Below are 24964 nucleotides of genomic sequence, written 5' to 3' on the forward strand. Positions count from 1 at the left end.
TGATATGCATTGTCCTTAATGAAAAAAATTAACTGTTCTTGAATCTCTAATCGATGAAGTCCTGAAACGATTTGAAAGCGCGTTTATTTTTGTAATCTTGTATCATAATAGTAATACTGAAATATTTGATGTAAACATTTTTAATTTTGTATTAATTGACCTGTATAATAAGAGAATGGGAAGATATGAGTAGTCTACTTGCAAACCGCGTTATTTTAAAAAATTAAGTTTTTAAGCCAATGGCGGCATTCGGTAGAATATGAAATCTTCTTCCGATTTTAGCTTTTTTGAGAGATTTTAAAAAGTAAACTGTCGATCGGCATAGCAAGTTTTAGTTTAACTATTCCATTTTATTCCCAACTTAACGAGTTTTGGTAGATAATGTTAAATATGGACGATAATATTTTTTTACAATTTTCTACTATTTTCAACCGATTTTTTTATAGTTTTCTACCGATTGGCACCATTGGCAATTTTTTTTCCTAACGTGGTTTGCAAGTAGACTACTCATACTAGATAACATTTTTTTTAAATACGAAATCCACCCATTAATGATTTGACGATATTTGTTGACAATTCGTGATGATACAGGTAGTTTACGTTTATGACTCATTGTTGCAGAAACTATGGTGGCAGTATGTCTGGCCCTATCTCCAACAGGAGATCAACATGGGAGAAGTACTGGCCGCCGTTCTGGTACCCGCCATGTTCATGGTAAAAGAATCATCCATGGAAGAGTACGAGATACACATGGTGCCAACATTCAAGTACGATTACAATTTATGTTGGTAGAACGAGCTTTAAGTAGTATTAAAAAAAACGCAATATGCTGATCTCTTGTTTTTTTTAATTATAATATAGGTTTTTACTGCATCGGATGATTTTACGTTGACTTTTTAATAAACTGAACTAAATTTAAAATGACTAACTAGCTAACTAACTATCACGCCGGCAGATGCGACATTACACATCCCTGTTTAACACCTTTAGAGATGCAAAACCAGGATGAAAATGAACCACTTACCCTAAGGCATGCAATGCTATCCTCGTACAAGGATGCAATGCCTTGGATAAGTTTACTGCTTACTCCTTACTCAAATAACACCTTCCATAATTTCGTTCCATCAAATCGATCGTACGCTTTCTGAAAATCTACAAATGAGCAGAAATGCTTTTGGTTTTTGCCCAAAAACTTTTCATGTTGCGCAAAGCAAAAATTTAACATTATTGATTATAACATGGTAACCCTTTAAAAAAAACGGCTTGACATGAATTCATTAAATTGGTATAATAATATCTCAAATGCAAATCAACTAATTGACAAAACGTTTTTTTTAAATGACATCAGCATTCGAAAAAGTAGTAATTTCCACAATATGAGCAAAAAAAATCAATCAGAAAAATACGACATAGTGGTCGCAAAAATTCGACATTATCGAACTGGCGAAAGGTACAAATTTTTACCTACCGTTTTTTAAGACCATCAAAATTTCGAGAATTAGGAATACTTTTAAAGCGATCTCACTCTCACTATTATCAGATTATCCACCTTCCAGGTACAATTTTTTTTATCGTTTCGGCATTCACTTTGTTGTGAGACATGATGAAATTGTAAAAAAAAAACACTGTTTTTTTTACCACTTGAGTTATATTTATTTTATTTAAACATTATAATAAATACAACTCAAGTGGTATAAAACTAGTGTTTTTTATTTGCTTTAAAATCAAAATCTCGTTAAATTTTAAAGGATAATTCAAACGACTTAATAGAAAAATTCATCTCGACATAACGTCGACCGATTTACATTTTTCGCACCTAGATTAATGTCGAAATCAAGATTAAGATGTCGAATCCATTCAAACCTCAGAATTCGATTTGTAATAAGCCTTTAAAATATTTCTTGAATGAAAAAAAAACGTATTTTGAGCCATCTAAAATGATTACTTTCAAATTTAAAGTTTTTTTTTCTTATGCGGAATTATACAAAGTAGGTATTACACGTCTTTACTGGCCTTTATAGTACAAAGATGATCGAAAGCGAAACCTGTCATCCCCATTTATGTTAGTAGCATGTTTGTGAATCTCTTTAGCCACCTTCAACTGTATGCAGACCCATCGTGCCTCTGTCTATACGATGCTCCACTTAAGCTGGTTTATCTGGGTAACCAATTTAGAACCACTTTCTTGTTCCTTTGTGATGTTTGAGGCCGTCTAAACTTTGCCAAAACCAATTTAATTTATGTACACCTTCAGCCTCAAGAGGGTCCCGGTCGTTAGCCGATTTTAATAGGTCTCTAACCTTTGTTTAGTTAAAGTTTCTTACCAAGATAAGAACACTATCAATTTATGTGTGTGTATTAAATAATCAGAAAAAAAATTGTGCACATTTTTTGTTTTATTTTCTGTCTAAATATCTCTTGTTATTAACATTTTAAGAAGTTTCGCTTTTATCAAGGTGCAACAAGCGTAATTTTAAAAAAATTCAAGCATGTAACATTTATTTTTATGTTTAGGGCACTTTTTTCATCTCCACGGTCCATTCAAGCATCAGTAACTATTCTGGAGAATTTGCAATATGTTTTGGAGAAAACTCCACATGAAGAAATTCGCACAGAAGTGTTGCCACTGTTGTACAATGCTTTCGACAGTACCACCATACAGATACAGGTAAAATGGTCAATCGCAGATTTCGACCAAATCAGTTAACACTTATGATATTAGTGTCGCCTACTTTCAAAATCCACCAGATCCAATTTTATAAGATTTTAAAATAAATGCTCTATCGGAACGCCTATTGTGGGTTTAATTGTTTAAAATATTTACATACTTGAAACCCCTGCTAAAAATAACTTAAAAACAGCTTTGTATTTCAAATTTCGCTATATTCATGGAACTTGCCTTTTGACCCATATCTGCCAATCAGAGAGCGGGGATAGGTCAAAAATTTAGATGACTTCATTATCGGTTTGTGTTTTTTTAATACTGAAAAAAATTCTAAAAAAATTGGGAATATCTCTATTTCATAATATTTTATCTAAAGATAGACATTTCTTTTAAACATTAATGTTGCTCGGAGAATTTAGCATTTTTTGGTAAAATCGACTTATATGGATCTGGCGGATTTTGGAAGTAGGCGACACATATATTCGGTAGGTACTCATTGAATATCTGTTTCTGTTAGAGCGCTGCCCTCGACTGTGTGAATGACGTTTCCGATTACTTGGACGAGTATGCCGTCAGGAGAATGATCATTCCCAAGACCATAGCCCTTTTCGAGAAGAACCAAGGGGATTTGGGTATCATCGAGAGCGTCCTAAACTGCATCGAGCGTACCATCGATCGCTTGGATAAAGGCCAGATCATGGACGATGTCCTTCCCCTGCTGTGGGAAGTCCGCCTCAACGATCCTACAATCGCGGTCCATGTTGTCAGTAAGTATTTTACAACATAAATTCCATTTTTTAAGACTACGCGACTATGTTTAAATAACATGTATGTATTAATTAGAGTTAAAATTTAAATACAATTAATGTGACCATTTCACGAACTTCTATGAAAATTTATTAACTATTATTATTAATTTTTTATATTTTTTTCATTAAATATATTTACATTTTTATTTATATCATTATACATTTGAATCATTTATACATATGGAAAACTTTTATATTTCGATTCGCTGTGCCTCTCCATAAAAGAGACTGTGCTCTTGTGCTTGGAGAGGGACTTACACTCGTGGTTTAATGTTATATAATAAAAGATATAATAGTCTTTTTTTGTATATTTTTTCAAGATTTAAATGTAATGACCTTTAATTTTTTTCTTATGTATTTTTATTTCATCAATTTTTTTTATTTCTTTAGGGAGTTTATTGAAATGTTTGATTGCCAAATGTTTTGCTGAAATTGCTTGGTGTTGCATTTTGGAGTAAAAAAATCGTTTGAGAATCTCGATGATAATTTTTTTTGTTTAATTTTTCATTGTCTCAACAAATATGCGTATTATGTGATAAATTTAAATGGCGACTTACTTGAGCATAATTTATGCGATTATTTTGAATTTGTTCAGCGATATCGTTGTACTTTAATAACTATGGTGACATTATTATTATCCTAAATATACTAACTACGGAAGAAACAATGGGAATGGAAATGATACTCGGTGTATGTTTGATAATCAGCGTACCATATTTGCACGTGTAGAGTTGTCGCCAATTAAGAATGCCAAATTCCCATAGGGTGACCATGGTGAAAAATATACATGTATTAGAATTTATTTTTTACATTATTTACTTTAAGTTTTGATTTTAAAATTGGCAACAGGATAACAACAGTGTAATAGACGCGTGATTTTTATCATGAGAGATACGTTTAAAATAAAAACGCACACGATATAAGTATGTACAGATTCAGGGCAAAGGAACATTTAAACAAAATATTTTAATTTATAAGTTGTCTTAAATAATTATAAAAATTATGAATATCTCAATGTGGAAATGTTAGGTGTGAAAAAAATATTAAAATAACATTTACAAAATATTTGTAATACATAATATATATTTTTTTAATTTTAGCTCGTTAATTAAATGAATGTTAGCATTTAATAATAACCTCCATCAACGCTTGACGTTTATTCTGAATGTTTTTATAAACATTTAACATGACTTGGTTTGTCCACCCATAGCACTTCCGTGTCCCAGCTTCGAATTTTCAGACATGGTCACTGTACCTTAACAGACGTGCAGCCAATCGAAATGCGTAATTGTACTACTACATTTACATGCTTGCGTGTGACACAAATGATTTCTTAAGTGTTTATTTGGCATTCTTATGTGGCGAGTTTACAATGGCGCGATTAAAAATGAATACAATATCTATCACACACTCTTTCACTTCACCACTTATGTGTAAAAGCAACTAGTCGTAACTCAAGTTGCGGCTGTTTGGCTAAACACGGCTCAAAGCATTCTACAAATTGAGATATAAACAAAAATTATCGGACCAGATTCAAATGAGTTATTAATTTGATGCATGTTTTGGCAAAAAGCATCATTTTAAGGTAACTTATAAACTCGTTTATCTCAAAACAACTGTTTTTAACTTGTGGCTATTTAACTTTTTTTTTAATTACCTAACGTCCAAGTGACTCTGAAATCTAGCAACGGCTTATGCAACACCGCTTATCATGTCCCTACTCAGGCTTCAACTTTATAAGTTTCATATCCTTTGCCTACTCGTGAGTGGATTTACTCTTTATGTTTAAAGTTACTATAATTTCATGTCATTCATGAGTGAAAATTCCAGGCAACAATACTCGCCTATTTGCCTTTGCACATTAGACCAGTTAAAAAATACACAACATTAAAAGTTGCATACTGATTTGTGAATTGCCAAACGAATATCGCTCACTCCTTTCAAGAACGTCATAAATCAAAAATCGTCAATTTTCAGTTGTGCATGTTTTCGGAATGTCTAGAAAATGTACTATATCCCAGCAAAAGAGGCATTTTTTCAACTTAATATTTACCCGCTACAGGTCAGAAAGTGTTGTTTTTGCATTTTGAAGAAAAGGTATTGTTTAATGATTTTTTTAATATAATAAATATTTTTCAAATGGGAAAAAACCTTCAAGTTAAACCTAAAAAGATCTGTTGCACAGTAAAAAGTTCAATAAGTGCCTTGATATTTATTTTTAATACATTGTATTATATTTTTAAACTTTAAAACCGTTCTCCTGAAAAATCAAGTTTTTTGATTTATGACGTTCTTGAAAGGATTGAGCGATATGTTAGCAGATTTGGTTGGATGTTTACTGAGTGTTCGGTTTTCAGGTATTTATCGTCTCATGATGACCGATAAAAAGTACGGCTTGACAGTGAGTGTCATGGCGACTCATGTTATTCCACTTCTTATGCCGCAGACTGTGAATCCATCCCTAAATTTGGAACAATTCGGAATTCTAATCGAGGTATTGTGATACTAATGTTCTATGTGTATCCATCAAAACAGAAATCAACAAGATATCACATCTCACCAATAGATGTCTCTAGTGAAGTTCTAGTGATTCAAGAACAAGGTTTCTAAATTGGTTCATATATATAGAACTTCCAAGAATGTGAGTAGTGTGATTGTCAATAATGGGTAGAATTGGTGAATGTTACACGTGTGTAAAGTGATCACTTAAACCAACCTATGACGGTCGTCAGCCCCGTAAATGCCCAGACTTCCATTTTCTTCTTCATCTTTGATGGGATGTCAAAAAATAGTATGAAAATAACTCCTGTAATTGGAGATAATCCAGATTTTGTGAACAAGTATTTGGACACACTCAAAAAATGTTGTAAAGAAATCAACAAAGCTGGTATAGTATCTTGTACTTATTAATTGCAAACAGCACTCAATTTACATAAAAACAGTTTTATTTTATAATTAAAATGTACTATATTATATTTACGTATTAATCAGTCTTGATAAAGAAGCTGTTAGTTTCGAAACCGGTAGACATTATAATTAAGTTTTAATAAAATTTATTTAATGTTTTCCGCAAATACTTTATGGCACATTTTATAAACTTTATAAAATAAATTAACTTTGTTTTCACCACTTTTTTACTAATACAATTTAACCTACCGGTTTTAACAAGAACCTTGTCATCATCAGGGTTTATTTTAATTCAAAAACATGTTTTTAATGTAATAATGAAATACGAGCAAAAATAACTTTTACACAATTTTTTTATAATTGAAGAAATCTTCATTTATGTACGTACTTGTATTATATTTAAGTGAAAAATATTAATTTCAATATTTATCACAAGAATAATTTCTTTTTAAATGCATAATTTTTATTTTTAAAAATATTTCATTTTAAGTAAGTAAGTAGTATTTCAAATTCTGGATTTCATATGATATCAAACAAAAAAGCAGTTTATACAGGTTCGAAAATGGCGCCAAATTGTGGCATAGATTCTGAGGCGGTGCAAAGTGACATCTGTTGGTCTTTCATTAAAACAAAACAGATTTTCTTCAAAAAGGTTTGATTCTTGATTAAAGCATTTAACAAAAACACGAAATAATTTTTATTGAAATTTAATAACATTTATAAGAATAAAAAAGGTTTAATTTATCGTAAATTTATCCACCTGCATAGTGTAATAGTCAGCACGCTCGGCTACAGTTCTGGAGGTCCCGGGTTCGGTTCCCAAGGAAGGTCAAATAAATATACGTGATTTTTTCACTCTACTATTTATTCAATATTACCCTGGACTGTTCCGTGTCTGTCTGCTGTGATGGTCGGGGTTGTGGGCGTCTGTGTACCGGCCAACGTCGAGTCGGAATCGGATCTAGCTGACTAATTGAACTAAACATTAATCCCTTTCACTGCCTGCACTGGGGTACTTCTAGAAAATTTGGTGATGGACTTACGATCTTGTATTTATTTAGATTGGCAGTGACAGGTATATTGAAAGCTTTTAAATGTAAATTCACAGTAAATAGGTTCACATTTTCAATAAATTTCGGAACTTAGTTCAAAACAGAAATTGCTCAGCAAGAGCAGATCTGTCAGGAAGCCTAGATGCTTCTGTATCAGATCTGGGCATGCAGTGGGACAGCTTTCAATACCCTGGACTGGTACCTGAAGCGGAGGGCTGATCACTTTCCTTCGTGGGGTTACGATAAATATAACACTGCGTTTATATGATGCAGTGCCCTATACACCATTGGGGTGCGGATAAGGGTTAGAGAGAGATATCGTAAATAAATAGGTCGACAATGATTTCGTTGAAAGGATAAACTAAACCTGTTTATTATGAACTATGATACGTTAAAGGTCAATATAACCAATAAAGTTTCTCACCAGACTCAGTTTTTTTGGTATTCCACATACATTTCTTCCAACTCTTATCTGCGCCCAATGGTGCATAGAGCACTGCATCGTATTATCTTTATTTACACGAAGGCAAGGTTATCACTCCTGCGCTTCGGGGACCATTCCAGGGTAAAATTGAAAATAAGTTTTGTACTGACATTTATTGGTGCATTTTATACAATAAAATTACATTAAAATTAAATAAATATTACAGTGTAAAATCAGTAATATTTATTTTCACCCCCCCCCCCCCCTGGTATTCGAACCCGGGACCTACAGCACGGTACCTAATCATGCTAACCATTACACCACGGAGGCGGACGAAATTAAATACATTTATTTGATAACAATTTAATACATGTCTTGTCGAGTGACTCTTATCCGCACCCGATGGTGCATAGGTCACTGCATCAAACTGATGCAACCTTAATTTGATCGTTTATTATTTGAAGGCAATGCTTTCAATCGTTCTTTAATCGTCTTGCAGTCAGGCCTGATAAAAAAAATATTTAAAAAATTATAAAACATTTTTTTTTTAAACATTTTACCTACACACGAATAATGTTCCCGGTGAGTAATTTCCATTACTCATTTTGGGACATGGGATTGAGGTTAACAAATTAACAATGTTGACTCGTCATAATGTTGAATCGTCATAATGTTGAATCGTCATAATGTTGATTCGTCATAATGTTGACTCGTCATAATGTTGACTCGACATAATGTTGACTCGTCATAATGTTGACTCGTCAGAACGTTGACTCGTCATAACGTTGACTCGTCATAACGTTGAGTCGTCATAATGTTGAATCGTCATTATGTTGACTCGGCATAATGTTGACTCGTCATAATGTTGACTCGTCATAATATTGACTCGTCATAATGTTGACTCGTCATAATGATAACGCCTTCCAGATTCTGCGCGAGATGTTCGAGCTCGTGCACAAGTCCCAGCTGGGCAAGCTGAAAGCGGACGCGGTGGCCGTGGCGGCCGCGGCGGCCGCGCCCCCGCCGGTGAGGCGCAGCATGCTCCACCAGATCAGCACGGACAACATGAACGCGCCCCCGTTCAGCATCCCCAACTTGCGCGTGGAGCACCGCAAGACCTCCAGCGCCGAGGACATGGCCAGGAAGAACTCTACAGGTTACTAATTAGTTTTAGATGTTAATAAATGTATTTATTAAAAAAAATACAGAGTTGAACAGAACCCAAAGATCAGACCTCTTCTGCAGTATCCATCACACAAGCTTTCGATAGTCTGTATCCCACACGTTGAAATATTGTCGTCGAATGTAACAAAATTGAGAAAATTAAAAAAAAAAGTTAAAAAAAAACAGACAAATTATATCAAATATGCAGCATAATTCAAACGATGAATGCGGTAAAATGGTGGATAGAACGATCGATGCGATCTGAAATGAATTCGGGATATAAGAAATAAACGACACATCCGGGAAAACGATTATTCGAGGAACGATAGATAGAGGGTTTCATGTAAATGATAATAAATAAATGGGTGTTGAGATGTATTGTATTGTAAATTTGTCTGCCAGGAGCGGCGCAGGTGGCGCCCGCGCCGACCAGCAAGGGCGCCACGCCCGGCACCAGCGGCGGCTCCGGCCTGCTGGGCTCCTGGTGGTTCGGGGGCAACTCCTCGCAGGACGGCAACAACTTCCTGCGCGTGGCCAACGCCTTCCCCAACCGGCGCCTGTCCGACAACACGCTCATGACGCCCAAGATCCGCATCGCGCCGTCGTGCGCCTCCTCCCCGGGCGGCTCTCCGGGCTCCACAGCCGGTCTGCCCGTGCGCCGCCACTCCAGCATCGGCCCCCAGGAGCGCCGCGGCTCCCACGTCAACCTCTCCCCGCCGACCGTTAGTAGCGCACCTAACTTACGTACACACCTAACATTGGAAAAGAAAAACACTTTTTACCTCCTGAGTATACCACTTTGCAAATCACACAATAGATACAAATCACTCAATATATACAAATCACTCAATATATACAAATCACTCATTCCACTCTCATAATTTAAAATTATTATTTCCAACTAATGTTTTACTTAGTGAAAACCACTCTTTCTTAAAATCTACCGTGATACGTGTTTCAAACACCCTATGTGAAGCTAATTCTAAATTTTAGAGTTGGGTCCTTGGGACGTTGAAGGTTGAAGAGGAGGTAGTAGCTGTTTCTTATTTTTATTTATTTATTTAATTTTTATTTTTAATTTTTAATTCTTATCAGTGGGAACATAGACAAAAGGGGGGTGGCTTTAGTCATTCTCATATTGTTAATTATGCGTTAATTATGTGTTATAATTATGTGTTTCAAAATGATGCGGAATGCATCGAAACACGTGTCACAGTAGATTTTAAGAAATAGTGGTATTTACTGAGTAAAACATTAATTAAAAATGGATAGATTTTACCACAAAGTGACTGCCAAATTAATTCATGATAAAATTATTATGGTGGGGACTGACCGGAGGATTTCGTCGTAACGTCGCTCGCGGCGAGCATCCGACTATGGATGGAGCACTCGGAACGCTGTGCTGACTATGCGAATGCTCGCACCGTAACGTGTTCGTTACGACGAAATGACTCCGGTCAGTCCCCGCTTTTACACCTAGAACCACACAAAGGCCAAATTATGAATTACATTGAAAAATGTTTTTCTTTTACATTTTCATCATGTCTTACCGCAAAGTGAATGCCGAAACAATAAATAAAATACCTAGCAAATAGCTGTAACTTCCGCTCTCACAGTTTCTGGACGTCTTTGATCACGATTGTCGTTGAATCCCTCGGAAATTGCTTTAGAGGCACGCTTCAACTGTCCCTAGTCGAAAGTAGAATCTTCAGACACTGGCGCGTCTAGCGCAGACATCGACTAGCTCTCTTGAGTATCTCAACACACGTGTTTTGTTCCTCCTGTCCGATATGTTGGTGAGCGGGAGTGACCTGTGGTATGTTGGCAGGGGCGTTATGGCGGACGCGGCTCAGGCTCCAGCTTGTCCGTTCCCTCGTCGACAGCTTACGCTGTAAGTGAACTCCTTATCAGCCACTCGCACTGTGCCGTCTCTCTCCTTCTGTCTTACCTTTCCACCTTTCAGTTTGGCTTTGTTTGTCCAGTCTCCTTATGTATCACCACTACGGGGGGCTCAGTCGCCGAATGTTGTATCGTTAGTTGCACGTTACGCGAGCCTTCTTCTCCAGTAATGTCATGCTACTGAAACTTCTAGGAGACAATGCACGAGAGTTGACCCAGCGTCCTGTATTGCTGTATTTACTCGGTGTCTCCGCTGATCACAATGCAACCGACCATTCATTGCACGCCTTCACGGAAAACATATAGTCGATCGTTATTTTCAGCGTCATTATACATTTCATACAATGTGCATCACGATTCACTCATCCGTCAACTTACCTACCTCTGTTGAAAACGTATTTTGAGAATCGTTAGCAAATATGAGTAAATGTGAATTCATTCGAGACAACATTTGGCGAGACCTCAAACGTATACTTACATGATTTTCGAAACAAATAATTAAAAATCCGATTGGATTTTCCATACGTTAAAACATTATAAAACATTTTGAAGGTGTCTTGCTTTAATGAATGGAGATGTCTTAAATGCTCTGCATGATATCGATAATAAAATAAAATTATAACATATCGCTATAAATGTGAAATAAATACTTGCTTACTCAGAAATATACTTAGATTGGTACATACTAATTAATTGTGAAATTTATTGGTATCTTCGCTTAAGTACGTATTCTGTCAGCAAATAAATTGAAAATCACATTGCAAGCTTATACCTAGATTCTTTAAATAAAACAATAAATAATTTATTATTTTATTTAAGTTTTGATATCTTAATAATTCACACAATAATTTATTGTTAATCTCCAAATACAATACATTTTAACATCTCCAAATGTTTTTATACAAAAATAAGAAAATCTAAATATAGAGAAAATAACTTTAAAATGTATATTTTTTTATCATTTTTTCGTTTTGCAAATGATTAAACCTTTGGAGGTCCTATGTTTCCGAAATATGTAAAACTCATACATTAACACTGAATATTTACTCTACTAACTCATTTTCATATCACTTGTGTCTGTCCAAACATTAAAACATCAACACGAGCTACATGGATTGAAAAAAACAGTATTTTTAAAGAGTTATATTAACATACTCGTAATATTGTATTTCGGATATTAAATAAACTTTGAAACAACGACTAAGAAAGCATAGTTGTAATATCGAGATTATTGAACATTCATTACTTAATGCGCATCTTGGTCCAGAATCTGAAATCCATGTAGCAGTGGTAACGTAGTACGTGGTCAGCCTGTTCATTATATGTGAGTCCAATTACTGTCACTATCTGTTCAGCTGTCCAAACTCAAAACACAGTAAGGGACCTTTTTTTGCAGTACGTTTTTTTTTGCAGTTTTAGACTAAGTAGATTCTACTTAGTCCAAAAATGCAAAAAAACGTGCTACAAAAAATATGTCCCTTACTGTGTTTTAAGTTTGGACAGCCGTGTTCTCTTTGCAGCTTTCACGGAGCATGATCGTGAGTACTCCTCCTTTATGTAGTAAAACGAATCATTCGTACAATCTGAATGTGCATTGGCATTTAATCACGCGACATGGAATGCTTCATTTCATCATTTCCTTCGAATGCAAAATTGTGTGTCTGTCATGTGTGGTGTCGCGAGTGCCCGGGCGCGCTGGCGAGCCCGAGTCGGGCTCGGCAGCGCGCGGCGGCCGCGACACCGCCTCACGCGGCTCCTTTGCAGGGAGCCATGCCCAACGCGTCCAGCAGCGTGCCCTTCCTGCTGACCTCGTCCATGCAGTCCATCCGCTCGCGCCGCCCCTCCGCCGCGATGGGCGGCTCCCAGGGCTCCGGCCTGCTGCAGCAGCTCAGCACCGGCATGGTAAGGAACCTCACCGGCTCCGTGCAGGGCAACCACTGGACCGCCATCAACAGTCGTTTGTTCCCTCCGTCCGTGGCTGCCGTGCGGAAATTCCCTTCACTTAACATCAGCTTCAAACATTAATTCCGAGAAGCTTGTAGACTAGAGGAATCATATGCAGGGGTCGGCGCTCCGAGTGTTACCAACTTCACGCTACTGTAGCAACCAAACGACGCGATCACACCGCGACGTGATTTAACATCCTACGAGTTGTTTGCACGCCTACGAGCGCTTGTGCACTACACCCAATTTACTATCCGGCAGTCCGGTTAGCACGAAAAAACGATTGGCTTGTGCACTTGTCCGTCTTTCTCCGGATCGGTGCACTCGATCGGTACGCGATCACGGTGCGCGTGAACTCGATCACGCTAAACTGTCATAGTCGATTTTATTTTTAAAAAACCGGACTGCCGAACAGTACGATTTCGTGTAGTGCACAAGCGCCCTACGCAGTTAAAAAAGTTAAAAATCCGCACTTAAGGTGACTATATCGGACAATAACATTTTTTAATGATTTTACGATATGCTAATGGTTATAAATAAAACAAAACATCAAAGTCGACAAAATGACTCGGAGAGCTGACCCCTGTATTTAACGAAAATGGACTGCATATCCTATGGAGTCAAGTTGAAAATGATCTAACCACGTTTATTGTCATTTACAGTACCAGCTGTTTTCCGGCCGTACATAAGATGTAAACAGGCATTATTTGGTCGTGTTCTTGTACGTATCTCCAATATTGTAATCGATGATTTGAAAATAAGAAAAGAGCCGTTTTTGTCACGAATCAGGAACACGATTCATACTCTGGATAAACACATCTTGCTAGATGTATTGAAAGGTTGGCGACTCATTCGTCAGTCTTTCTATTATTATAAATAAATGTTTTAAGTGTCATACTCATCGTTGTATTCATCAAATAAAATCATTGTTCCAGATTCCAAAATAGAACGTAGATATGTTACCCTTTGGCCTGTTCCCGAATTAAACTTATAAATGTTTTAAAGATTTCCTCTAATCTTCTATAGTCTCGACTTTTGTAAAACTATCGTATTATATGTCTGTGATTTGAATAGGGTGATTCAGCTCTAATTGCTGAGAAGAAAGAGTAATTGATCAATATTTAATTGTTGACTGACGTGTTTAAAGCGAAGATGGCGATAGAAGTTAAGAATGTTATGTATTTTATATATGTATACCCAATTCATATTTTTTCATAGATATAAGGTCAATTTCACCTCCGATTTAATAGTGAAATCAAAGTTATGATGGTACTCACTGGATTAGCTTATTATGTACTATTTATTACATGTTTTAAATACATATTTATACACTTTCGGGATCACTAATATATGCATATATATTTACAAATATATTAGTTTATTAGATATGTATTAATATTTGATGAAAAAAAGTATATTATTCTTTTAGAAAATACCTAGTTGTGTTTATTTTTATAATTTATTTTAATGGCGCAAATGACTATCGACAGTGACTGATAAACGAGTAAAACAAATACCTAATATTTTCATAATGATAAACGATCACATACCATATTCCCTCCAATTGTAGGACCGTGTGCTGAAGTGTCGATTATTACCTTCTCTTTCTCAATTTACCTATAATAGAATATTGTATTATAAAACCGACAGTAGTTAAATCCATCTACGAGCGAACAATCCTATATAAAAAAAAATGCTTTACGCTAGCCTAAATGCAGCGCTTAGCGTTTTTTAACCAATTTGTCCGCAAGAGGGATGAAAAACTTAAAACACTAAATGAACAAATGAGATAGATGCCCGTCAGGTACTTGCATAAAAAATAACACAATTATTAGTACCTCGTATAGTAATCGAAGGTTAAATCTCAATTCGAAGACAAATGTTGGAAATGAGGGATACACTATGATATCAAGGTACAATATTTTAATCGTGCTTTTAAATATGATATTTCACCGTTTTTGAGTTACTGCACGCAATTATTCACAAAGACTTCTATTTTCGTGAACCTACCTTTAGTGTTGTTACCTACATCTAAATAAAAATCTATTTTCATAACAAATATTAATCTCTTCTGCTAACGGTAGAGAGGAATAAATTTTACTATTGATACTCATATTTATAATATTATCGCAATAAAACCTGTCATATAGTACAGAAGGAGGTAATTAAAAAAAAAAGTGTATTCGAGCTTCATACGAGATAAGTTAGATTCTTTATATAATATATATATATATATATATATATATATATATATATATATATATATATATATATATATATATATATATATATATATACATATATATATATATATATATATGTATATATACATATACATATGTATATATTTATTAATTTACATATATATGTATGTATATGCAAAAAATAATAATAATAATAAATATTGAAATATTCTGTTTCAAACGAGAACGTTATAAAGACATTAATTACCTTAAAAAATCATATGAAAATTGAATGATTTTAACTAAATTAATAAACCAAATCACAAAATACGGATAAATCAATAATATAAAAAATAAAAAGCCTATAAAATATTTATTACTAACGCAATATTTTTGAATAAATTGGATATTAAATCATTTTTTCTTTCTACGAAATAAAATATTTTCAGTACGTTGGTTTAAACTTTTATTCACATTTTTGGATTTTTGAGAAGGGAAATCCTTCTTTACCTCATCAGAGCTCCTATATTTATATATTCTTGTAACTGCATATACATAGAAATGAATTGTACCTGCTTGTGTGAATGTGTACCTTTTAATGAGAACGTATACCTCCACTTTGTTGAATGTATCCGCTTAATCTCCAAGAATCCATTCATGTACATTTAACAATCTTTAAATATACATAATATTTATATTTGTACGACAATTAAGAAGTGATTTTGACGAAATGGTATTACTTTTGAAGCCTATAAAATATTTACAAAAAAGAGAAAATATATTTTCATAGCCTATGACGCCACTAGACCAGTTGAATTTTATGATTCATTACTTATATCAAAAATGGTCATTTACTCCGACGAGATATTCTTACGATCAGTGTTTTTCAAGCCTTTTTTCACACGATCCTGTAATTTTCCTTGGTGGCCCACTAAAACAATTAGCTCCTGTTTGAATCTACGGGAATAATAGACGAATACCTACAATAAGATTAACCCATAAAAAGATTTCATATACCCAAAAGTTATTTAGAAATATTCTATCAAGTATATTTCTATGCATTTGATAAGTATGTCTAATGAATAAAAAAAAAGTATTTATAGCTACAATAAAATGCAACAAATTTAAACAAACTATGAATATAGGGCAAATCAAAATAAAACACGAATTATTTTACCGTTTCAATTTACGTTGAAATACAACAGAAAATAAAGTGGATTTGGAGACACTGGTTTTTAAGGAATTCTCGGCGCTGCCAAAAATGTCTATTTTCTTACATGTCAACCGTTAGTATTTTTCTAAACCCCTTGTTATTTAATTTGTATATATGTATTTATATAGTGTAAGTACATTTAATTTAGATTGAAAAGGAGTGGTTAATTTTATATACACATATTGAATTACTATTAATTTCTAAAAAGAAATCACTATGAGACAAAGTAGATAGTTTTATGAAATGAATTCGTCCACTTGTTTATTTGAAGCATTATCTGAGTAAAAAAATATTAACTAAGAGGTGAAACTAAGTATCTTCATATAGGATGCTTCGTTAACTGGATAAAAAAGCACAAAAAGCAATCGTCGAGCCTTTAGACTTAATACCTATGTATATACACAGGTATGTTATCATATGAATATATATTTAATACTATTATATATTGACTAGGTGCCGATAAATGCAAGAGTTGACAGCCCAGCAAAAGGGCATAACAAACCTAAAAAATGACATACTTGACTTAGAATTAAATATTATGCCAAACCTTTTAAAGATGGCGCAAATACCAAAAATAATTAATAATTCCAACGGAGCTGTAACTGTTATTCTTTGTTGCAATATGTTATGAAATGTCTCAATAAGTCATACCTAATAATAAATATTGTATCTTCAACATTTTTTAATTAAATTATATTTTGAGAAAAGGATATTAACTTGGAAACTGTTTCTCAAACTGTTTGGTAAGTTGAAGCAATGTCATAGTATGTCAAATGCGTGTGGTGATCATTACAAACGATGTTTTTAGTGTGATGGTATGACCCAAAGCACTGAACAAATCATTTATTCACCCTATCTTACCCTCTGATCATGTTACAAAATGATAAATAGTATCGCTAAAATATTTAAATCTAAGTCTTTCATTTAATGCATGTGTATCTTAGCACCTATGTAGACATCAAAGAAAATAATAATTAATCAGCACCTTTGAAAGATTATCACATAACCTAGAAATATAGAAGATAAAAAATTAATTAATATTTCAATTATTATGATATTAAATTCATAGTTTATGCTAGAAATAAATAAATATTCATCAATTATAAATTAATGATTCCAATAGTGCTTTCTCAGAAGATCGAGATATTGCAACTTTAAAAATAGTTAAGTTAGTTATAATCGATGTGAATTTACCCTATTTGTAGTTTGCAATCCATTATTTTAATTCACTTTAATAATATGAATATTAAAACTTTATGCATGTATTTTGCTCTTACGCTCTTTTGCAATTTTTGCAATATTTTGCTCCCTGAACATTAAATGTCAGAAACATATACCAAATCTCAATTAAAATTAATTTTAAAATCATTCAAATTTTATCTAATATTAAGTAGTATATTATTCGACATAAGCAATTATACATTAATAAATTGGTGTCAAAATATATATTACATTCATGTGTGTGAGCATAAGCATTATAAGAAAGTTTAATAAAACTAAATTTATTGATGTTATTAATAATTATATTCCAGTATTTCAATGTAGCACCTGATGATATTTCATCTTAATGTTTAAACCATTTATTGTAATTCAATTAAACTCACCTAATACATAGTAATACTTTAATATAAACATTCTCTCGATGTATCTTTGAATTCCAATCAAATAAAGAATTAAATTAAATAAGAGTTATTTTATTTCAAACCCACATTTTTCCCTTTCCAATACACAGCGTCGTGAAAAATTATCGTAAGAAGTGGTTTCGTACACTTTTGCTATAATGAAGGGCAATGCTGAAATTCACAAAATAAGGACGCAAAATACCGACATTTCTGCAAGTGGAACGGAAGGCCTGGTGACATCCGTCAACAGTCCGGCTCTTGGCGAGTTTTCTGACGTTCTCTCATCACAAGAGGAAATACGGAAAAGCTCCTAACACCTAACCGAATAGTCATTAGTAAACCCTTTGAGGTGATTGCCACCGACTGAATAAAAAAGGAAGCATACCTAATGTTTAATTATATTTTCGATTTAATTTAAATCCATATTAAAGAATCTCTTATCGATATTTTAAGGGTTGCAACCCCGAATAAATAACTTTAAAAACCAATAAAAAACGAATTTTAAGGTTGACCAATTTTTCATATTATAATCTCAGTTATCACCATGTTATCAAATTTAACACATATCGCTCACTCCTTTCAAGATCGTCATAAATAAAAAACTTCATTTTTCAGGAGAACGTTTTTTAAGTTTAAAAATATAATACAATATTTTTAAAATAAATATCAAGCCAATTATTGTTTTTAAAGGTTTTTTCCCCATTTGAAAAATATTAAGTGCATTTAGAGGCAAAGAATGTTTGCAAGGACAGAGTGGTGTGGCGTTCGATTCTCTCTGCCTAAACCTGCGGGGAAGCGGCGTGATGGTTAGTTAGTTAGTAAAAAAATAATTAAACACTACCTTTTCTTCAAAATGTAAAAACAACACTTTCTGCTCTGTAGCTGGTAAATATTGAGTTAAAAATATGCCTCTTTTGCTGCTATATAGTACATTTTCTAGGCATTCCAAAAACATAAACAACTGAAAATTTACGATTTTTTATTTATGACGTTCTTGAAAGGAGTGAGCGATATAACAGAAAAACTGTTGAGGTCTTAAATATAACATGAGAATACTGGTTATTGGCATCAACGGTTATATAAAATGGATGAGATAAATATACATACATGTTTATATTGCATCTACGATAAATCGTAAACCAACAAAACAAAGAAATTTTCTTATTTCGTTTATATTGAAAATCGATATACACAATATTAAAAAGTAGTACAAATAAACCCTTTCTACTAAACTGCTATTACTGTTAAGATTTGTGGCCTGATTTCGTATGAGGCCGAACCAGCGACTAGCACCGGTAAGACTACAAAATCCAGTATCCAGTTCGTTCCGAAACCTGATAGAAGAACGTTGTGTGTTGGCATGTTTAAATGAAGATCTTGAATTTCATTCTTTTCTCTTGATAAGTTTCAATTCAATTGATACCTGAACATCATTAAATATAGAAACATCAATAAACACCCTTGTTTTTGTTTATTGTAGTGCAGTAAGTGAATTAAAATCGTGTTTTATTCGGAAATTCATTAGTATCACTCATAGATACTTTTTTTAATACCTAGTACAGTAAAACAAGTTTATTTGCATGGAGTTCAACAGTATGAAGCTTTTATTAAAGCACGTGTATTTTCCAGTGGTATTTACAAAATTAACCTGAAAACTGTGATTTTAAGTGACGAACTTTAAATTTGAAAGCCTTTTATTTTTTTAGTAGAAATCTTGACCCCAGGTTCAAAAGGTTTGTATCAATTGATTACAAATATTAATATTGAATGAAAATATTTGAATTTAATATAATTCATGGTCGAAAAGATAGTTTTAGCATTTAAATTAATATAAATTAGTTACTGTAATGTATTTTTTTTTAAATTAATGTGTTATGTCAAAAATTTTGTCGGTTGTAAAGAATTTTAATAAAAAAATTATGATATCATGGCAATTCATCATAATTCAATTCACTTTAAATCACTATGGACGCAAACCTAAACAAATAATTCATGACATCAAACAGAATTATTGTTGTACGAGCATACACAAGGCATTGAACAAAAATAGTATAATCATCGCTATACAACTGTAAAATTCTCTCGTAATTCTAATTAAGCTATGTGTCTAAGCTGTTCTCAATCAAGCAAGAAAGTTTATTTTTATTTCACATGCATTCATGAAAAATTAGAGTATACACTACATATCGCTCACTCCTTTCCACAACGTCATGTATAAAAAAATATATTTTTCAGGAGATCGTTTAGTTTAAAATATTATGTAATAAAATGTATTAAAAATAAATATCAAGCATTTCTTTGAGCTTTTTACTGTGCAATAGATCTTTTTAGGTAAAACCTGAGTTCTTCTACATTTGAAAAATATTTAGCCTATTTAAAAAAATTATTAAACAATGCATTTCCTTCAAACAACACTTTCTGCCCTGTAGCGGGTAAATATTAAGTTAAAAATATGCCACTTTTGCTGGGATATAGTACATTTTCTGGGCATTCCGAAAACATGCACAACTAAAAATTGACGATTGTTGTTATATATCGTTGTTGAAAGGAGTGAGCGATATATACACACTCACTCAAAACGGCTAAATTTTTGACTAATTGATTTTTTATAATGTCAATAATAACTATTCATTCAAATTATAATAAAATGTAGCACAATATAAAGTATGTGATTTACCTAGCTAGAATGTTTCCACTTACTGACCATCTGTGATCTCTTCATCCGGAACACAAAAGGCACCTACTTACATTGATATTCATATTCATCAACGATTTTAATATTTTAAGCATTTTATGGTTTTAATATTCTGTGATTAATGAAAATCAATATTATTAATACCATATTTTTCTGGCGTTTCTCTTGTATGTGATTATAATCTCGGATTCAGGCCTCACATACTAATAAAAGAGTTTCTGCTCAATAAAAAGCTTCTTTTCATCTCACCAATAGATGTCTCTAGTGAAGTTCTAGTGATTCAAGAAAAATGTTTCAAAATTGGTTCAAATATATAGAACTTCTAAGAATTTGAGAAGTGTGGTTGTCAATAATGGGTAGAATTGGTGAACGTTACACGTTTGTAAAGTGATCACGTAAACCAGCCTATGACGGTCGTCAACCCCGTAAAAGCCCAGACTTCCAGATTCTACTTCATCTTTGATGAGATGTCAAAAATAATATAATTAATACTATTTGTGTGTTGAGATGGTTTGGGCATGTGAATCGAATGAGTGGAGAAAGAATACTTAAACAAAAATTATGAAGCGAATGTAATTGGAAATAGAAACAGAGACAGACCTAGAAAACACTTGGCATGATCAAGTATTTCAAATACTTGAATGTGGATAATCGGCGAGTATGTGTGTATGAGAAGAGGCATAAGAAGATGCATGAATGTGGAAGAGGCGAAGATTGTTTGTAAAGATACATTGGTAGTATTATTGTATATTGGGTAGACTGCTTTCGTGCAGGGAAGCGGCGTGATGGTTAATTAGATTTTTTTTTTAATTTTATAAAGTGACTGGTGATTTTAAATCAAATATGTCGAAATTGAACGTTGCTTTAAAGACTAGTTATTTATCTCTTTTTGAAGTAGACGTATATGTACACGTACAAAAAGATATCAAAATTATGCATTTTCCGTCAAACGCGTATTATCAGCTATAATTTTACAATTGTAAAATTTCAATTAATTGTAATACAATATAATTTATAAGACAATTTTGTTTAAAATTATTTTTATTATTTTTCGAGCAGCTTATTCCTCAAGACGTAGAGGAAAAAGCTGTTTTCTCTCTAAAATTGCTGTCGATATTGTATGTAACAGGAGTTGAAAGTCAATCTTTTTACATACAATATCGACCGCATGTTTAGAGACAAAACAGCTTCTTCCTCTTAGTCTTGAGGAATAAGCTGCTCGTTTCGAAATCAGTAGACATTTTAATTAAGTTAAATTAATAAAAATAATTTTATATTTAAAATGTTGAAGGCATTTACTTTGTGGATCATAGTGATTTATTATTTTAAGAAATAAAAAGAATTTGTTTTTTGATCCACTCACATTTTTATTAATAACCAACTAGTTTCGGCAACAACCTGTTGCCCTCTTCAGGGTTTATTTTATGACTAAACATACATACATGATATATAAAAGAAACAGTGTACAATTTATTGGGTTTCGATAAGGATAGGTGGGGGGTAATGGTGTTTTAAGGCGTGGTAGGAGCAAGGAAGGGGATAACTGTGTTTAGGTTGGGTTTGATTTTAACGGAAAAATATTAAAAATGGGACTTTGACATAAGTTTATTTGATTGTTGATTATATTTAATTTCAGTTTAACAATTTTTTTTATTTCTTAAACTTCCAAATTATTAAAATTCCAATTTATTGAATAATTATTTTAAACAAAGTTACATTTTAAATTGTATTACAATTCATTGAAATTTTACAAAATGTAAAATTAAAACTGTATTTTATGCGTTTTATTTATTTACAAAGTTTTTTTTTATTTTTTATTGAAGATATAAAATGGAGAATCACAAAGTTAGTCATAAAGAATGCATTTGGAATAAAACGATTTTTTTACGTTCACGTTCAATTTTGGACAGCACTGAACATTTAATTTTTACAATCTTACTTTTTTACAATATTTTGTGTGTGTCCAAATACTTGTTCACAAATCTGGATTATCTCCAAATATAGGAGTTATCTTTCATATATTTTTTTTGACAAAAAATAAAACGTAACTGGTCAAATTATAAGCTAAAATAATAAAATTAAAATCTTATTTTATAGCGATTCTCATGTATGTGATAATAATCCAGGATGTGGACCTTACATAAAAATGAAAACATTTCTGCTCAATAAAAAGCTTTTTTCATCTCACCAATAGATGTCTGTAGTTAAATTCTAGTGATTCAAAAATATGTTTCGAAATTGAACTGTTTATATATACAATAGAAGTTCCAAGAACCTGGGTAGTGTGGTTATCAATCATGGGTAGAATTGGTGAACTTTACACGTGTGTGATTATCAAGTGATTACTTAAACCAGCCTCTGACGGTCGTGAGCCCCGGAAATGCCTAGACTTCCATATTCTTCTTCATCTTTGTTAAGATATCAAAAAAATCTTCATGATAACAACTTATAATCTTACAGTTTTCACATATTTAAATCATTTATTTAGCACAATGCATTTTTTACTGTCAAATATTATTACAAAGTTTAGGGAATTCGAGATAAGAGCCAGACATTATAACATAAAGGGAAATAATTATTTGTTTGGAAAATTATACAAATCTATGCATTATTATGGTTCGTGATACGGTCGTGAATTATACGCAGTACCAGGCCGTAACAGCCAACCCTCGATATCTCGAGGAATTTTATAAAGATATTACTGAAATCAATATACTCAAGGTATTTATAAATTGAAGTTATTTTTATCATGTTCCCTCTGTTTTGTGATTTATATTGACATATAACTAGATCGTTTGCCTAAATAGAAACTCAAAAAGGTACCTTTACTAGGTAATGATAGAGAGGGTGAAATGAATATTGGGATTGTGGAGGAATATGCCAACTCGTTTCTCCGTCGCAGTTCGTGAACGAAAAGGGATGTTTCATTTATGGTATTGCGTGATCGTGATGTGGATTATCGCATTTTTATTTTATTGATTTTTGATTTTTTTTTTAAAGATTATCTTACCCTTAAATTAGGTGTGCGATTTATTTAGAATTTATTATAATAGTTGATCGCCTCAGTAAGTTAATTATGACATTTGTCCCAAATATGCATCCAATGCAATGGTCCATTTCATCTGAATAATGCAGCTTTTTTAAATCTATAAAAATGAAGTGTAAACTAAATTTATACACAAAGTCGGTAAAACATTGTTCTTAAAACACATAAGGGTAAGTAATCTGCCAAAGAAGACAGACCATGGAAATCAATGAAAAGTAATCCAGTGCACCAAAATTGAATATTCCGTATAACCCTTGATGAATCGAACCTAAACTCTGATGAAACGCTTTTTTTATTTCTTAAGGATTTTTATAGAAATAAATCAAAAATAGAATATACGAAACAAGGCACAAACGCAGTACTCACACACACCCATCACTTGTATAAAGTCATTAAAATATACGAAGTATTCCAGTGTAATCGCTTCTACGAATACACTCACACGTATACGCGCTCGCGAAATTTGAGTATGTGTTTGTTTGTTTACAAATACAAACACTCAGTATATACCAATATGTGCGCGTGAGTACTGTGTTTATGTCTCATTTCGTGGATGTACCTTTTCTATATCCATCAAGTTGAACAGGTAAGATTCTCGAACTGAGTACTCTTTATTGTATGACACGGAGTACGAGACAGTCTAGTTATCTACAGCTGCAACCTTTATGCAGTACTTTGGCTCGAGGACCAAGTTAAGAGTATAGAAAATAAATAAACATCGTTTGCCGTAAAGAGCATCATGCAGCTATTCGTACCAAACATGTTATTCCTGTATGAGAATGATGGCTGAACAAAAAATACAAACCGTTGTGAAGCGCAACTCTACCATTCTGCAGGTTATAACGGTTTCATGTACCTCGCATCTCACGGCTGCCATATGATTTATAAAGCTTATGAATTGTAGCGCAAATCCAATATTTTGGTTATTACCTATCCATACATCTTGGCTCATGTGGCAGCACTTTCCGATCGTCGGTTCATCCGTTACGGTCGAATTTAACATTCTTGCATAATTTATTTATTATTGGCCTTGAATAATCCATACAAACGTAATCCGTGTTTGCGTGCGCTTGCCCACATTTACCATGCCCATTTTTACACCGAGTCCAGTGGCCAATAGGAGGTTGGCGCTGTGGTTTATAAGGAAATATAGGAAGGGGCGGGGAGCGGGAAGAGAAAGAGCCACGTGAAGAATATTATCAAGTCGCCTAAAGTACTTCACGACCGACAACAAACCGGCTAAGAAATGAAAGTAGGCTACGACTGTGAGGCGTTTTCTAATTCAGAGCCGCGCGGCTCATTGTTTATGCTATTCTGGAGACTGCCTCTCAGACTGTGGGA

At 33.2% G+C, this 24964-nt stretch overlaps 2 protein-coding genes across 4 annotated transcripts in view; both read left to right on the plus strand.

The window, feature by feature from the left end:
• The window catches only part of bma (SCY1-like protein bma), a 45185-nt gene extending 31534 nt beyond the window's left edge, over nt 1-13651 (plus strand). Inside the window, exons 7-14 of the mRNA XM_088266022.1 lie at nt 622-767; nt 2515-2668; nt 3183-3432; nt 5832-5968; nt 8785-9013; nt 9424-9743; nt 10850-10912; nt 12685-13651. Coding sequence (XP_088122148.1) covers nt 622-767; nt 2515-2668; nt 3183-3432; nt 5832-5968; nt 8785-9013; nt 9424-9743; nt 10850-10912; nt 12685-12945 — 1560 coding nt within the window. The 3' untranslated portion in view covers nt 12946-13651. The remainder of the gene's footprint in view (nt 1-621; nt 768-2514; nt 2669-3182; nt 3433-5831; nt 5969-8784; nt 9014-9423; nt 9744-10849; nt 10913-12684) is intronic.
• Nucleotides 13652-19222: 5571 nt separating this feature from the next.
• The window catches only part of CalpC (calpain C), a 47805-nt gene continuing 42063 nt past the window's right edge, over nt 19223-24964 (plus strand). The window contains exons 1-2 of one of the 3 annotated variants that reach the window (XM_088266103.1): nt 19223-19513; nt 19589-19615. The gene's annotated coding sequence lies outside the window, so the exon portion shown is untranslated. Of the gene's footprint in view, nt 19616-24964 lie in introns of all 3 variants that reach the window. The other 2 variants (XM_088266104.1, XM_088266102.1) reach the window with 2 other exon arrangements.

The sequence above is a fragment of the Brachycentrus maculatus genome, unplaced genomic scaffold (assembly GCF_059751285.1).
Source record: "Brachycentrus maculatus isolate JH-2025_06_01 unplaced genomic scaffold, ASM5975128v1 h1tg000261l, whole genome shotgun sequence".
NCBI classification, from domain to species: domain Eukaryota; kingdom Metazoa; phylum Arthropoda; class Insecta; order Trichoptera; family Brachycentridae; genus Brachycentrus; species Brachycentrus maculatus.